Source organism: Orbicella faveolata, unplaced genomic scaffold (genome assembly GCF_042242905.1).
Source record: "Orbicella faveolata isolate gen_17 unplaced genomic scaffold, um_ofav_v1 contig_3, whole genome shotgun sequence".
NCBI classification, from domain to species: Eukaryota; Metazoa; Cnidaria; class Anthozoa; order Scleractinia; family Merulinidae; genus Orbicella; species Orbicella faveolata.
Window position 1 is genome coordinate 22,294,858 of NW_028301558.1, and position 17,715 is coordinate 22,312,572.

The 17,715-nt window shown below is 39.0% G+C and overlaps 2 protein-coding genes and 1 long non-coding RNA gene across 3 annotated transcripts; 2 read left to right on the top strand and 1 right to left on the bottom strand.

Annotated features, from left to right (window-relative positions):
• Window positions 1-306: 306 nt before the first annotated feature.
• Window positions 307-983, bottom strand: LOC149106888 (zinc finger MYM-type protein 1-like). The gene has a single exon (XM_089298444.1). It carries the CDS (start codon window positions 908-910, stop codon window positions 326-328), a length of 585 nt encoding a protein of 194 aa, XP_089154570.1. The 5' UTR covers window positions 911-983; the 3' UTR covers window positions 307-325.
• Window positions 984-4,354: 3,371 nt separating this feature from the next.
• Window positions 4,355-15,760, top strand: LOC149106889 (microfibril-associated glycoprotein 4-like). Its single transcript, XM_089298636.1, has 4 exons — window positions 4,355-4,632; window positions 4,872-4,986; window positions 14,045-14,425; window positions 15,147-15,760. Exons 1-4 carry the CDS (start codon window positions 4,426-4,428, stop codon window positions 15,410-15,412), a joined length of 969 nt encoding a protein of 322 aa, XP_089154762.1. The 5' UTR covers window positions 4,355-4,425; the 3' UTR covers window positions 15,413-15,760.
• On the top strand, window positions 10,506-11,550 carry LOC149106890 (uncharacterized). The gene is made up of 2 exons (XR_016209983.1): window positions 10,506-11,180; window positions 11,283-11,550. It is a non-coding gene; the product is annotated as an uncharacterized LOC149106890 (long non-coding RNA).
• Window positions 15,761-17,715: the final 1,955 nt, after the last annotated feature.

Genomic DNA, 17,715 nt, shown 5'->3' on the forward strand with positions numbered 1-17,715 from the left:
AGGCACTGGGTCTTCAATAGACTTGATTTCCTTGTCTTTTTTCTTTAAGATGCGAGCGCAAAAGAGATCAAATGACTCATCGCTTCGATCTGTTAACAAGGTTTTAACCACATCCCGAGCCAGTATATTTTCTTAAGCTTCTGAAATTGAAGAACTCCGCAAAGCACGGCTCAAGTAGTCGGTTTGTCGCAAAATTTTCTCGCCTAAGCAACAACCAAAGAAAAAACTAAACTGCGTCATTACACTTTTCACACCAGTATTTTCGATTTCATTTCTGTGTCTTTCAATACCTCAAGTGACCAATCCCAAAGTTCCATGATCGAGTTCACCATGGTCGTTTAGCGCCGATGCTAATGCTTCGCCACGAAACAGTCCATCGCGTCGGGCAAAGAGCATGAACTCCGCGAGATTCATTTGTGGTTTCCTCCCTAATTTTATCTAATTGTGTGTTTCTTTGCGGGGACTTTTTCACCACCTTTCCAGTTTCTCTGACTGTATCAAGTGCATCACTCATATATTTCACTGATTTTATGGCATCAGCAACAGTCAAGTTCCAGGCATGGCCATAAAAGTGTGTATACAAACACTTTGCATTGACAGATTTAATCTTTGTTGCCACTCCAGTTTTCTCACCGGCCATTGTTGCAGCACCATCATAGCACTGACCACGAGCATTCTGAATATTGAGATTCATTTGCTGCAGTGCGTCCCTTAGTGTTTCTACGATCTGATCAGCAGTGGTTCTCGGCAATGGCAACATCCCCGTGAAGTCTTCATGAATAACGAACAAGTCGTCAACCCAACGAATGCACACAACTAGTTGCTCCTTGAGAGACACATCAGCTGTCTCATCGGCCATTATTGTAAAGATCTTAGCATTCTGAATATTCTCTGATATTTCCCGCAGCATACCTAGAGCAAGAAGATAGTTTCATTTGCATTTTCACCACTGATGAAGAGCCAGCAGCCTCGAAACGTATGGATTTTTACGTTTTTAATATATATTTTCGCACAATAATGGATATTATTAAGAGGGTTGTCAATGGGGGCTACAAATCCCATTTCCCAGTCCAAATTTTGCCCAAATCCCATCTTTCCAGACTACCTTTTTTCATTGTTTTTTGTTTGTGATTCGCACTTCCCCTTTTCTTCTTCATGCACCTCTACTAAGTTTCTTACCTAGAGCAAGAACATCGAGCATCTCGTTCTGTATAATCGGGGATGCGTATTTTTCAGTTCTGCGATCTAACCACTCAATTATTCTTGGGTTTTCTTCAGATCGCAGTTTCAGCAGTTGATAGAAGTTTGAGTTATATTCATTTGCACTGTGCACGTGGGTGTCCCAATTTCCTCGAAGTGGCTAAGCCTGTCGATTTAAATAACGGACGTTTGAAAGGATCGGGAGTAGAATTCTTCTCTTTATTGTTTTTTCCTTTGCATGCTTGTCAGAAAACAACTCTCCGACATCGCCGACTGTTGTTGCTGAGGCTGTAACATATCTGGCTACTGCTTCCCTGTGAGATTCAGATGACTTGTGTTTTTGAAACCCTTTCTTTTTATCCATTGCATTTTTCCAGTTCCCATAGCCAATCCGCGTAAATTTCGGATCAGCCTTTGCCGAGGAAAGCATATTATTTCGGATGGCTTTCATACAAATCAAACAAAACACAATATCAGTTTTCTTGTCGTAATGTAACCATGGCCGCTGTTCAGCTCTTGGGTTGATTGGGGCTTTGTAACACTGATACCAGACCTGGTGCCAGTAAATCAGGTTCTTGGCTTGTGGGGATTATGCTTGAATTCAAAGTTCTTGAAGTTCCTGCTGCCTGTGGGCCAGATGTTCCAGCTTGGGATTTTTCTTCTAAACGAGCCTGTTCTTCACGGTTTTCATTCTTTGATGGCTTCGATGGCTCACGATCAGGTCCCACCCATTTGAGGATTGTGTTTTGCTTAAAAGACTCTTGATTTTTCCCTGTCGAAGCCATAAAATTTCATGCTTTATCGAACCGAATGTTGAATGGTTCTGGAAACAAGCAGGAAGAACGTGGCCGCTGACCGAAGGTGCCTACCAAGATTATTGGCTCAGTTTACAGCGGTCAAACACAAAAATCCAACACCACTTTCGGGTTTCGCTGCTTTAAACTTTGTAAGAGTTTGAAAAAAAAATTTGCCTGACATTTGTTGTAAAACGTTATAAAGAAAAATTAGGGTTAACCAGAGTGTTAATTACGCTAAAAGAATCCAACAGTATCCCAACATTACTACTTTTCTGCTTTCGAATATTTTTATTACGTGCTAGTCAAAGTTTTTTTGGGGGGGGAGGGGGGGGGGGCTCGCCGTGCTACGGCGCTGCATGAATATGATTACAGACTGAATTGGACGACCCGATGTCCTGTTACCAATTAATTATAACCATTACAATCTCACACTATTTGAAAAATAGCTTTTAATAGTCATTTTTAAATATCATAATTAAGAATAGGGGAATAGCTCGCAAAATGGCTGTTAAGTTTCTTTCAAAACAATCACTGTAAACTAAACCTTCACAAAGTTACAAAGTCAGTCTCTTGAATTGGTTACTATAGTGACTGTAATCAATGTTGTTATTGATGGATTTAGTGGAGAGGACTTAGAATGATTGACTCATGTAACTGTCCGATGACAGCCAACCGTCCGATTACACTGTCCGATTACAACGAGGTGGAAACTATTCTATCCTGCGTGGTTGCTTTTAACACGAGCGGAAATAATTATGCCGAGTGGCTCATAATTATGTTGGGAGGCTCATAATTATACTGAGAACACACAGCAATTATTACGTACGGAACACCGCCATATGTCCTGGGTTGCCATAGCGTAATTATCCATGAAAGTGAAAATTTGTGTAGGTAGTCGTATGAATGCGTGTGCAATTAAGGGATTTACACTACGAGCGATATTTGAAAATTCCTTCAAAATTGCACGAACCTTTAGGCGAGTGCAATTGGAAAGAATTTTCAAACACTAACAAGTAGTTTAGATCCTTAATTGCTCGGCGAGCCTTTATGCGATTACGCATTTATTATATGAGTGGGAAAATCACGAAAGCGCGCGCGTATTTGCACTGCAGTGCAAATTAAAAATTAACGATAGATTTGCCTACTCTCAGCCAATCAAAATGAAGTAATTGTCTCAGTTATATAAATAAAACAATATATCAGGCAATCCATTAAACCAATATAAACTTTACCAAAAGGTCTGGACCGCAGGAAAGTCACAACCAATTTCAGATATAAACGACAATAAATTTTACAAACATGTTTTGGCAGAAACCTCTGCCTTCATCAGTGCAAATGTTACAGAAGATGCAAATTGAATAGAATAGTGAACTCTTCCCTTAATCAGCAACTTTACACTTTAATTTAAGCCATCTCTGTAATCCGCACGCATTTTAAATTTTGTATACGCACTCGTTAGTATGTACCAGTTATTTCTATACAATTTACCTGTATTGTTATATTTACACTGAAAAAGGGATGGAGAGGTTTCTTCCGAAAAATGATTAAATCAAAATTAAATTATCGTTTCATATCTGAGATATAAACATGCATTCTATTAAATTCGCCAAAACCGTCAGGAGCTCCTGCTCTGTTTAAACTTCTTCTCCTCAAAAGTGAAAAAAAAAAAAAAGACCGTGGAGGCTGAAACTCAGGAGCGTTCACTTCGCACACTTCTCTCCACAAACAGAAGAATGGTTTCTTTGGAGATTCAGTTCAGCATAACATTGCTATTATCTTTTGCCTTTGTATCTCGTTTGGGAACATATTCCCATTATGTCTTGGTTGCTTTGGTAAGTGTTTCAGTTTCTTGTAGTTTTCTCAGTCTGTTAGTTTGCGCTAACCAAGACTTTTTCATATCTCTGCTAAATTCATTTTGTCTCCAAAACATTAAATCTGCTTTAGTTAAAAGTTTAAGTTCTACAATCTCTTCATTTCCACATCTCAGGAATACACGCATGCAAACCGACTTATTTTACTCATTGTCTGGTCGCACAGGATCTTCGTGAAAGCTTTTTCACCCAGAAAAATAACATTTCTCAAGGATAAAAATATATTTTCCCTTTTCGCAAACTTACACAACCTAGAAAAACTTTTCGATTTTCTTTCAAGATCCTATCTTCATTATGGAAAACGTTGGATAATTTGTATCACAGAAAGATTCAATGTCTGTGAAAGATATATTCTGGAAAAAACACAGATCATGAAGCATTGTAACCTTCCCTTCTCCCTTCTGATAACAGCACGGCGATAGAAACGATCTGCCCGTGTGAGCAGAAGGTAAATATTTTTATCAGAGGAAGCCATTTAGGTTTTTTTTGTTTGTTTGTTTCTCACAGACAACGAATGCCGCAACATCATATTCAAGGAACCAGTTGCAAACAGAGCAATGAAGAATCACGTGATCAGGAGTGAGGCGGTCTCTAATGAGGGGTCCTGTCGACTGTGCTGTTATATGGAGCCCAATTGTGTGTCCATCAATTTGGGACCTTTAAAGAGGGGAACACACAAATGCGAGTTGAACAATGCTACGGATGAAAACCAGTTTATCACCTTTCTTGACAATCACCCAAGTTACACATATCTGGCCATTGAGGTAATGTAAAACAGTCTTAACTAGTTATACAGAATTATGCTGAATATTTTCGGCGACACATGCATTTGTTAAATAAATCACAAGACTAGAAAGCTAAGAGTAAACATACATAAGAAATTGTAAATCATTTAAATTTTTTTTCCCTCCTGATCTAGCTAGAAATATTTCAGTACAATATATACAATCCATAATGTCTAGTCATTTATTTGCTTCCATCGTTTCTTTCTCTCTCTGAACAGAATCCCTGTAGTAGCAGCCCATGTCTGAACAATGGCGCATGTCAAGCTGGATTCACCAGTAAAGGTTTTCGTTGTCTTTGTCGCCCTAGATTCACTGGAACAACTTGCGACGAAAGTAATGTATACTGATAATTTATGCGTATCAATTTCTGAAAGTTCAAGATATTCAATCGCCGGAGACCCAGGAACAGTTGATGGAGACCAAGAAAAGTCGACACGGCGAGGGAAAAAATGGCCGCGAAAAGTAGAAGAGAAAGCGAGGAGCCCTGGGGAGAGAGTCACACCGGGCCTAACAGCTCTATGAATGCTTTCTCCTGACAAGGCAGAAAAAATTCGTTGGATTATTCTTCTTAATCGGCGAGCATCAGAGCAAAGTTCCTCTCGTCTGTGAATTCAAAGCCCACTCAAAAGCAAGTACGTATTGCAATGTTTGAGTGACTTTTTTCTTCGCCGTTTCGACTTTCCACTCCCCATAAATAGCTCCTGCTGGGTCTCCGCGATTAGAAAAATTTGTTTCAGGTACAAAATCGCTCCATCTCAAAATTTCAATCATTTTTTTCTCTTGCAGCTTCGGCAGCTTACAAAAACTGTGGAGAAATTTACAAATCTGGCGGAAGAAAAGACGGTGTGTACACTATCAAACCTGACAACCTGCCTGCCTTTGATGTGTTTTGTGACCAAACAACAGCCGGTGGGGGTTGGACAGTGTTCCAGAAGAGACTGGACGGGTCTGTTGATTTTTTCCTTGACTGGAGAGATTACAAAGCTGGTTTAGGTGATCTGAATGGCGAATTTTGGCTCGGACTGGACAAAATCCACCGCCTGATATCAGATGGTAACAGCATGCTGCGTGTAGACTTGGAAGACTTTGAAGGGAATACTACTTATGCTGAGTATAACAAGTTTGGTGTTATGAGTGAGACTACAAACTGATCCTTGACTATTACTCAGGTGCTCTAAGTTTGTTGAAACAACAGCTTTATAAATTTTTAGCTACTCTTGTAGATACAAAATCACGTTGGACAAAACAACACGGACAAATGAAAGTTTGAAAAGCGAATTTGTCAACCCCTTGGAGACAAATGAAAGCCTTCAGCTTTTCTAAAAGGGTCTCGCTCTCGTTCCACCATTAAAAACATGTAAAATAAATGAAATTATTCTCTGCCATTCTGAGTGGTTCAATTATAGTTAATCACAAGGGGTTCGCAATCATGCTGTGAGCTTCATTATTATCTGTGAGCCTCATTATTATGCTATGAGGCTCATAATTCTGCTGGGAGGCTCATAATTATGTTGGGAGACTCATGAATATGATTGGAGGCTTATAATGTTGCTGAGAGGCGCTGAGAACGCGCAGCAAACTACTGAGTTCAGACAACTGCTGTATATGCTGACAGAGCAAATTTTATTCCTACAAGATTCTTGCGTTTCAATTCTTTACAATAAATATCAGACTTATCTTTTATTATGGTTGCACGTCACAGCCTGACGTTTTGGGAGGCTCATAATTCGACAACTACCACATGAATTAAAATTAAGTAAGTTAAATTCGTCGAGAAGATTACCTGTCGCAGTATGTGTCTGTTGGAGTTTGATTATCTCTATTTTATGACTTTCGCAATTAGGACTGCTGCTAGTTAGTAAGCAGGCTCACCTTTGGGTCGCGCGTGCAAGCGGTGAAGAGCACAGCGTTCCGGCGAGAAGGAGTCTTCGCCTCTTCGCCTGCTTCGCCGCTTCGCCGCTCGATTTCGCGCTCGCGGCTACGCCGCACGTGCTTGTGCTTCAACGTGGGCCTGCTCGAAGGTTAACAATTTGCAAAAGCCGAGCTCGAAAAGAGACAAATTCCATGACTATAAAAACCCGAATGTAAAGGGCGTCATGTAGAGGGGCGTAACATTTTGAGAAAGAAGAGTTATATCCTCAAGAGTTGAGAAAGAAGAGAAAGAGAAAGAAGAGTTGTATCCTCATTGAAAAAAGTTTATTGTACAATTCTGCTTTAATGATGTTTGGTCTGGAGATAAGGCCAAATAATTTTTTTCTATTTTTTTTTCCCAAACAAACCAAATACTGGATAGGTGACAGGACCGAGAAAAGATTTGAACAGACTTACAAAGATTGTGCTGGAATTCTCGTGTATTCAATAATAATTTCTTCAGATCTTGTACGGGGGATGACAATAAGCACTTAATGACTGGCCCAAAGGGAAACAAAACTCAATGTTTTCCGCGGAGCCAGTCACTAAGTGTTTTGTTATACATCCCAACTCCAAAATAGAAAAACAACTGCGAAAAATTGTCTGCTTGACGCCGGCTGACACACAAATTTGCCGCGGTTTCAAGGAGTACGACCTGATCACGTGCGAGTCGAAAGTTCAAGTTGCTGTTTCCCTAGGGAGTTAGTGAGTTTTGACCAACGGCACGTGACACGTTCTCCTCCAATCGGAAAACGTATTTGAGTTGGGAGGTATAACAATTATACTTAGCCTCCATAGTCTCTAGAGGTCATAGTGTTGATCTACCACAATCATGCTAGATCAACACTATGGCCTCTAGAGACTCTAGTGTTGATCTAGCATGATAGTGGCAAAGATGGCAAGCGTTGTCCCCGCGATTTGAACTGAAAAACATTTTAAACATTACAATTGCTGGTTTTCAGTGTCACGCAATTCAAACTAGATCAAAATCAAAATCAAAACCGGTCAATGAAAATGAAACAAGGTAAATATGCAAAGACTCTCGCCAAAATTCTCGTCGCAGCAATTTTTCTTATGCGAGATATGCGGATAAATTTTCTACCCAAATTTATAGAGATTTGTATGGAGACGCCATGCTGGTGCCCATCCGTATGGGCACCAACATGGCGGTCGGAAACCAACAGAAACATCTGTCACTGAGTTTTGCTACAAAAGCATGAATTTATCCCTCGAGAAACTCTAAAACATTAAAATAATAGTTCTTCTAAGACATTAACTGTTCAGATAGCCAAGTTCCCCGATGTAAGTCACTTTTTTAACCATCATGACAGATCTTCAGGCCGTCATGTAAATGCTGCGTCACGCAAAAGCTTAGAAATTCAAGCGTAGTGTATCACAAAACCAAGAACCCATTCGGAGCGAAAATTTGTACGAATGTTAGTTTTCAGCTGCTCTTATACATCATTTAAGTAAAATCTCAGGAAGATCAATGGTTTTGTAGTTCGAAATTTAGTGACTGCGTTTCCTGTTCAAAATCCCTTTATTCCAGGTTATATCTAGTCTGTGCAGCAGGCATCCCCCTTCCTGTTTATGTCAAAACGTTGTTACTTCCCAGGACGGTTTTACACGAAATAGTTTTCAAGAGAAACCGTAGAAATCATAAGATAATAGGTGACAAAAATGTTTTGACAATGTATGGTTATATTTATTGCGATTGGACAGGCGCTAGTCATGATATCAATTTAGCCTCTAGCCGGAAACTAAACACCTTGTAAGTTTTGAAAAAGTCATCGCGGAATCACGGTGGAATTCAGGGAATATTGAGCAACAACGGTCATATAGTTTGTCTTTATTTTTTTACCACGAAGAAACCAAATCAATTTGGGCAACTCTTGGTATTCCGATCGGGAAAGGAGTAAAACCTGAGTCACCATAACCAAGAGATTATAACTTATTTATGAAAGTGAAACATTGCCAATGTTAGGCATTGACAATATTAGGCAGCCATTAAACACTCCCTATCAAATTCGATAAAATTAAAACTTCTCCTCTAGTTTAACTTATCCTCGTCAAAAGTGAGAAGCACATTCGTTCCTCGCGGAACGAATAGAAAGCCAATTTTTTTTTCTTATCCACTAGCTTTTCGAGACCTCGCATAAACTAACCTGACGGTTTCGTGAATCTTCGTAAGGAATTTACATGCCTTTAGTAGAACTGCCAGAATTTTCTCTTTTCGGAGATGACTGTGGCCGACCACTACTCTTTCGCAATAATGGCAACAGTTAAAAGTACCTTTGGCTGCTGTGATGGCCGTCTCAGAGGACGCCGAGGTTAGTGGTTGCACCATCCACTGATGCCATCCAATTTTGAGATCTTTAGACATTTTACGAAGAGAGTACGTGTGATTTGTTTTTCACTCGTATCCCGCTATCATTTTCAAAACTATCACCCATCTTACCCGTCAAAATGAACAAATCCCGCATCCCGCATCCCGCCATTAAGATTTCTGTCATCCCGCATCCCGCCGCCAAACCTTTGTTAGACCCTCCTCTTTATATTTCTCATAATGTTCAATATCTTTCTCTGAACGTAATTAAACAGGCATGGAACAATAAAGCCTACAGGTTATTGCTTACACAAGAGTGTTGCATAACTATACTATGACTTTCCAGGAGCGAAGCCACGTGTAGATTAGGGCTTAACAGGAGCTTGAAACACTCGAACGCACATTGTAATCCAAAGAAACCAGGTCACAGTAAAATCAATCGTTAGCGTTTCTTGGAAGGAGCGATGAATCAATAATATAGGAATCAGAATAACAAAATATAGATATACTTGTGATGTGAAGTCGTAGTAACGGTTGTGGTTGTGATTATGTGGTTCGAACTAAAAGCTAAACGATACAAAAGGCTTATGTAAGCTAATACTAGCTAAGATACAAAACATAAATCAAGGATACCGATGGAACTTAAATCTTAAACTATAACGACGCGATTACGACTAAAGATGTGCAGACTTACTTTGATCTTGCTCCTGCGAGGGTAGAAATTGTAGAAACAATAGCTTAGAACGATAGCGATGACAGAGATAGCGTAAAATAATAGCGAGAATGTAGATGGCGTAACTAAACTAATAAGGATGTGGTGTGTCTAATTACATGATTCCAAAGGTTATATTACGAAACTTGCATTGATCACAGCAATCACAGCACGAATAGCAAAAACTTAAAAAATGTACATATTCGTTGATAAGTAATAGTTATCTAAACAAAACAAAGAAGAAAACGAGTTACGAAAGTAACAACTACAAGCACCACGAAAAATCCCTAGCTCACACAATCCCAGAATAGTTTTTCTTTACTCAGGTTTGAATCTTCAATATTCAAACTTAAATTTTTTCGCTTTACACTCAAGTTCCTTGCTAACGGAACTTGGGAAAGTCTCACTTTAGAGCCCAGTGTCTTGACGCCCAATTTGTTGGATCATAAAAGATTTATACCGCTCTCAAAATTTCCCGAAATTAAGAGTTGTCCTTTCAAAACTAAAATTAACTGAAAGAGATTCAACCCATCTTTTATGGGTGACTATAAGAGAACGGCCATTTCAAAGCAAATGATTTAAACTTCCTCGATAGTTTTCATCACATAATTTTAAGTCTTTGCCAAGAAAAGCATCTGCTAGGGCATTGCCAAGGTGGTTAGAATTTTAGTATCACACAAATGCCCAGTCATTTATCTTTATGGCAGATATAAAGGTTACCATGGCAACGAGGCACCCGTTAGCTTTGAGAACTTATAATTCAAAAACGACTCGGTGAAACACATTGTTTATTATCGAATTGTAATAAGCATTTTAAGATAAACCTCCTTTGCAAAGTTGAAAAAAATCCTTTCGTGAATTCAGATTCACCTTTTCAAAATTGTCGCAAATTTAACATGAGCCCCTTGACAGAATATTTTAAACTTTGCAAAAAGTATTATCTTTACATGCTTGTCGCATTTCAATAACAAAACTATTATGTGACAAAGATGACCAAAATGTGTTCACCAATGATTGGGAATTACTGTGATACCACTATCAACATCGCTTGATAAATATAACTAGCCACCTTAAATATTCTTTTTGTGGTTTAACTTTTACATATTTTCTACAACGAGAACACCGCGTGTTGCAAATAAACCATAACAACTAGTGAATGTCGAAAACATTGTCTGAAATTATTTCAGACAATGAAAACATCAATTTATTTTCAGACAATAAAACCATCAATTTATTTTCCCCAAAATTAAAACTGAAAACAGCGTGGCTACGAGATCACTGCGGGGTGTAGCGGGAACACAAAAGGAACAACTAGAAACAGAATTGGAAACATTATTGACATCCCGCGGCTCGTTTCACAAAAAAAGAAAGCTTTTCACTATTAACTCAAATTCAAATAAAGGAACATAAAGTAGTTCTTACAACCATTGCCCGGAAGTCTTTAGTTTTCCAATAAAATATAAAGCTAAAGTTTAACATAATAGTTTACTGCAGCTGGTGTGCAAGCTCCTTATGCTCATTAACAGGCTGAACTTTTCAAGACTCCATTACAGTATCTCGCTCAACCGCTCTCTTTCGGTAAGTTTATGTTAGCTGTTAATTCTGCTATTTACCAAAATTAACTCATCTGTCTTTATAATTCTCGTGTTGTATGATAGCATTTCCCATTTTATTACGCAGGAGTCGACAATTTCTCTCTCGCAGTGCCGTAAACTTGGAAACTCGAGGAAGAAGAAAACGTGAGCCAGAAAGGTTATAGTGCAACAAAGAACTTAAAAAAACGCCGACTTTCAAGTACCCAAGACAAGCCAGATAAAGCTAATGATTTTTTGGTGGAGCCTATTAATTGAACGATGCCCTGAGTTTCGTGAATGTCTTTGCTAAAATTAGTAGTTTTATATTTCTTTAAATCTCCCACCAGTTACAAATTAAAAGTCCTGGAAAATGCTGTGGACTGTTCGCTGTTTTTTTCTCTTCGCCGGCTTCTTTATGGATCGCGTATCTGCTGGCAAGCAATGCAGAGAGGAACGGAGTATAAATGGGATGGCTCTACAAGGGTTCATCGTGAAAAAGTTCTTCGTAAGAGCTCTTCACGAGTGCGATATCAGCTGTGAAACAGAAATCACCTGTCAGAGCTATAACTACGTCTTAGGAGAAAAGTCGTGCGAACTGAATAACCGCACCAAGGAGTCAAGACCCAAACATTTCCGCTCAGACCCGGCACGGTTTTACAAACGGCGCTTGACCAACCGGGGTATGTGCGAAAAAATTAAGGAAGCTTAAACACAGACGTTCTTGAGAGGTGGACATCAACCAGAACTCCAATGCTATCGCCAAAGGAAGAATATAAAACTTCCAGCTTCCGTCGTTGTTTTAAAATTGTCTGTGCTTACGATTTCTATTAATGCCTAAAATTTCCCCGAAGTAATGAAACGTTGTTTTCCCGAAAATTTAATGCTCGTAAATGCTCCTGAAGGGCTTTTTCCTTCGAGAAGAATCTCTAACTAGTGCCAAATTTTAATTGGCCCTATTTGCGACATTTTCGCAAATTTCATCCCTGGAAGTTTTCTGGGTTATGGTTTCCTGAAAGTAGTTGCTTATTTTATTTCGATATCGACGTATCTCGCGGAAATCTTGAACTTTTTCCCGTTTTTATTATTTTATTAAAAACAAGATTTCTGTGGGCAGCTATCAGCCTCCATCGACAGAAACAGTGTTTATCATAATAGAAACCACAATATAACGGGTAAATTTGTAATTTTCTTTTCTCTCTCTCTCTCTCTCTCTTCCTCTTTTTTTTTTTTTTTTTTTTGATTCAAGTTCCTCTGGGTTCCGTTCCGGAGCTCCCAGCGCATTCATGTCAGGAAATAAAGGCAAGCGAAGGCAAAGACACCAGTAGCAGCAAGTACTGGCTGGATCCAACTGCGAATGGAACGGCAATTTTGGTTTATTGTGATATGGACTTAGAAGGTTACTGACAATCATTTTTCTGTCATTTCTGTGTTGGTTTTAGCATGACATGGTTTTTGATTTTGTTGATTTCTTCTCTATTTAAAATAGAAGTAAACTCCTGGACTTCTCTTCAAGTATCACAACATTTTCATCCACTTTACACCAAAAGTTCAAAAGTTCTGTTTTAATCGTTGAAATGTAGATGTCGATGAATGTATCACCGGCAACCACAACTGTGACGTGAATGCAAACTGCACCAACGCTGTTGGGGGACATAACTGTACTTGTAAGGAAGGATTTACTGGAGATGGTCGCTCGTGTTCAGGTAGACTCATTATTTCGAGTAAAACTTGAGCAAGCCGTAATAATAGTGTAAAACGTCTGCTATCTCTTGCATAGAAGAATCTTTATTTATAATATTTGCCTCATTGCATGAGCGATGCAGTTCCTGATGGAGCTACAAAAACATTTGTTCAGAATATTGACAGGGCATAGCATGATTTACTGTCCCAAGGAATTTGAGCCCGATGTATTGAATACTTTTGTGCAGCGTGGGTTTAAAATCTCAAAATTTGAAAATAAATGTATGAGCTCATTAACACTTTTGCCATCCAGAAATTTTGCAGGTTTTGAAAACCAATTCTCCTCGAATATTTCAACCAAAGAGCTAAACATTTTAACAATTACTAAGCGTGACAAGCTCTTTAAATATTTGTAGTCAATTCGAGTCTAGCGCGATGCCTTCTCTGCTAAAAGTCGAATGTTAAAGAGGAAAAATGTAAACAATGACGTCAACAAAGATTCTCCTATAGTATCTCGCTGACGAAGTACCCTAATTGTTAAATTGTTGATTATTTACGTGATAGATATTTTAAAATTTTAAATTTTAGATTGTAATTTTAGTTAGGGGACCTAAATAGGGATAACCTCATGGTCCTCCTTTTCAAATACTCTTTGTACTCTGTATTTGAATGAAGTATTATTACGATTACGATATTTGGGAGGTGGTTCGTTTGCCTACATTATTGGAATCATCAGGTGCAGCCCGTTGTTTCTAAGATAAAGAATCAGCAGACTCGATGCCAAAACAGGTTTGGACTCCACTCAGTCCAGCTATCATTACCTTATTGTATGACGCAGAAATTACTTCACTGTGATTGGCCGAAAGCAGGCAAATTTATAGTAATTATAATGCTGTGCAACTTAATGCAGGTGCCCTCGTTTTTTAATTAGTCATATGATAACTGAGTAGTCGTACGAAAACTCGAGATATTTGCACTCTCATAATGACTTGGACAATTTTCAGAGAATTTTCAAATATCGCTCGTAGTGGAAATCGTCAATCGTAATTGCACATGGATGTCTACACAAAAGTAAGTACGTATCGCCATAATTGTACTGCGCCTGTGGTGTCTCCGCAAATGAAAAAATTTCTTCAAGGTAAAAGCTCGCGCCGTATCGAAATTTTCATCATTTCTTTTCCGTCGCAGCTTACAGAAACTGTGGTGAAATCTACAAATCTGGTCAAAGAAGAGACGATGTGTACACCATCAAACCTGACAATTTGCCTGCCTTTAATGTGTTTTGTGACCAAACAACAGCCGGTGGGGGGTGGACAGTATTCCAGAAGAGACTCGACGGTTCTGTTGATTTTTTCCTTAACTGGAGCGATTACAAAGTTGGTTTTGGTGATCTGAATGGTGAATTTTGGCTCGGACTGGACAAAATTCACCGCCTGACATCAGATGATAACAGCATGCTGCGTGTGGACTTGGACGACTTTGAAGGGAATACTGCTTATGCCGAGTATAACATGTTCAGTGTTATGAGTGAGAATGACAAGTACAAGCTGAACCTGGGCAATTACTCAGGTGATTCGCTTTGTTTCCTGTCGCTTCGTATGTTGAAACAATAACTTTATAAATTTCATTCAGTTATGTATACAAAATCCCGTGGCTAAAGTAACAGTTAGGACTACTGAAAGTTTGAAGGCGAATCTCTCAACTTACAACTTGGAGAAAAGAAAGAACCTTCAGTCTTGGCCTGGTTTTACTTGACATTCCGTTATTTAATTAATTTAACTATTTGATGTTACAGCTACATTCATATTTGTTGCTCGGTATAATATCAGTCCAGTCATTCTGCTGTATAGGACAATATGTGTACAGTAGTTAAACACAATCTCCACTCTACGACAACAAACACGTTTAAAAAAAATCGCTGGCACAATTGATTTCTTGTCATTACCACCTGTGTCTTGCGCATGATAGTTATCATTTCTTGATTAACGAGCTGCTGGTGACTCTCTTACTCAGCTAATTCGCTTCGTTTCTATTCGTTACGTTCTACAAACAACACCTGTAGAAATTGTATACAGTTATGCATGCAAAATCTTGTGGCTAAAACAACAGTTAGGACTACTGAAAGTTTGAAAGCGAATCTATCCCGCAGGGGGGAGGACTCCCCGGACCACCGTCCCCACTCTCGACCACACGCATCTTCAACAATTGATCGCTCGGACAACTGGTTTCTTTTCGTTATCATCTTTGTCTTCCGGATGATAGTTAATCATTTCTTTCTGTAATGTTTTAGGAGCTGCTGGTGATTCTCTTAATATTCACGGTGGTCAACCATTTTCAACTTGCGATCAAGATAATGATAACAGAGAGGGCGGAAACTGTGCCAGTTCACGTCACGGAGCCTGGTGGTACAAGAACTGTCACAAATCTAACCTGAATGGCATCTATCGTCATGGAAATCCCTCTATCCCCAACGATGGTGTGAACTGGAAAACCTGGAAGGGATCCCAGTACTCCCTGAAGAGGACGGAGATGAAAATAAGACAAGTGGATTTCTGAACTTTTATGTTTTACTTTTTTTAAGAGGCATTCGTCAAAACCAAGAGAGCTGGAATGAGGAATAACCGTAAACCTACTTTACAGTTGAAGATGAGGATATTTTAAAATTGTTTAATTTGGATTGTAATATACTCTACTTAAATTCAAAATTAAATGATGACGCTGGGTGGACAGCAAACTTACCCGCATGCCAGAATCGACCGTCCACCGCTCACCGCATAGACTGTTTTCAGTAAGAAAAGAGGGAAAAAACAGAAACTATGGTAAACGGAAGCTCGAGAGAAGTTTACAATGTTCTCTAGAATAAAGGAACGTAACTGACCTTCAGCCACCTTATTTCAAGGAAAATTGAAAAACTGTAAAAATAGTCAAAAAATTTTTCATCGGATTAAGGCCGATTAAGGAATCTCTGTTAATTTATTTCTGCGCTGCATTTGAGCTTAGGTTCTTTTCTTAAGGAATTAGTACAAGGAGGTTGTTTCAAAATATCAATTGTTATCATATGACCCGTACGGCCCCGCGCGCAATTTCCTTGGAAAACCATAAGAAAAAAGGTCCCGTATGCATGAGGACCGTACGTGTGGAAGCCGATAAGGCCGGAAAAACACGTACGGCCCTTCTAGAAATGCGTAGGGCCCTACTAGAAACGCGTTCAGCAAAATCGATGCCAGTTAATGACAAAAACAACTTCTTTGCTGCAAAATTTTATTCTCTTCAAAATGAGTGATGAAAGTGAACATTCTGAGAGTGAATTTTACTATCCAGGCGAACTGTCCGATGCAGAACTACTTCAGTCGCCAACTCACTCCGAAAGCAATGAAACTGAGAAAGTCAACACTCCTCACAAATGAAAAAGTTGCCAACTTTCTCAGAAGCCAACAACAAGCAAACGGGCGGTCAAGAAAACAGCTTTTCCGGATGAACTGTCCGGTAATTAACCTTTGGAATAAGTAAACAGTCTTGAGGCGAAACTTCTTTCAGTGGAAAGCATCAAAAGAATTCATCGTGGGTCAAAAGCAAGAAAACCCGGCAACGCCAAGAAAGCAAAGTACGATATAAGCTTAAATGTTTTCTTCGATTTTTCAGAGTTTCTGGCAAGTTGGTTAAACCAGAGAAATCACAAACATACCTTGTGTACAGTAGGATAAATTGCTCTGTAGTTTCTACATCAGTGTTGTTTGAAGAGACAAAACTGAGTACGAACACAAGTTCATTATCGTACAGTTCATCCAGACAATAAAGCTCGCTTGTGTTTAATAGTGTAATTTCCACTACACAATAAAGCCAGCAAAGTCAGTAAACCCCGGCACTGTTTGCGAGAGCCAACACCGGTGTCATTAATATTCAATTGCTGGTTCTCCCTTGTTCAAGAGAATCCAAGAGATCGACAAATAGCTTGAAACGGCGCCGACATTTTATTGAGTCTCTAGATGAAGAAGATTTGTGAACAATTTCAGTGAAGTGTGAAGCGAGCTTTTGTCACTCGCCAAGGTTTTGATGGTTTTGACATATTTTTGACATATTTATGTCAACTTTCTGTTGGCTTTTTAGCATGAATTGTAATTGTGGACTTAAAGCACAAATGAGAAAATGAGTCGTGTTTTTCGATGAATTGTGAGTTTCTTGCTCGACGCTAAGAACAAAATGACAAGTTTTTATTGTAGAATCTTTTCTGCAGTTGTTCCGCGCGCGGCCGTCTGATGTTATGTAATCGCGTCCTATCTACGGTTATAACAGAATTTTCAAAATTTTCAATAATACGTGGTCATATGATAAAATGCTTATTGACTGAGTAAGGTCGGGCCGGACGGGAAAATATTTGGCTCAAGGTCAGGACGTACGGACCTCGCTGCGCTCGGTCTTTACGTCCTGATCATATTACTGGCATTTTTCTTAATGTACCCGCCTGTATCAAGCACGATCGAACGAGGGTACTGACTAAATTAGCATTGTGAACTAAACATACAATTTAACAAACCAGTCGTTCAACTCTGGCTTTGTCACAATTACAAAACACCAAAATAACGAATTCCACTTCCTGTAAACAACATGTTGATTTATACTAGGAGCTTTTTCAGAAGTAACGAATTGCTCGGCATAATCGCGAAATAAAATTCCAAGGTTTTGCAAAAGGAGTGGAAATGTCATCTTTTGTACGCTAGATCACTTATTTCTCTAAAATAGATTCGTTCAGCTTAAGTGAAGTCGGTTTAAATGCTAGTTTGAAAGAATTCAGCTACTGTCAGAGTATTCCAATAATGTACATGTGAAAAAAATCAAAATGCTATGTAGAGCTATGTAGA

What these genes read in the sequence shown, in the direction of transcription:
- LOC149106888 (XM_089298444.1), bottom strand. Translation starts at nt 910, where the DNA reads ATGCTGCGGGAAATATCAGAGAATATTCAGAATGCTAAGATCTTTACA.
- LOC149106889 (XM_089298636.1), top strand. Translation starts at nt 4,426, where the DNA reads ATGAAGAATCACGTGATCAGGAGTGAGGCGGTCTCTAATGAGGGGTCC. An exon ending in ACACATATCTGGCCATTGAG is followed by an intron (nt 4,633 to 4,871) that starts GTAATGTAAAAC and finishes CTCTCTGAACAG; the next exon opens with AATCCCTGTAGTAGCAGCCC. An exon ending in GAACCTGGGCAATTACTCAG is followed by an intron (nt 14,426 to 15,146) that starts GTGATTCGCTTT and finishes GTAATGTTTTAG; the next exon opens with GAGCTGCTGGTGATTCTCTT.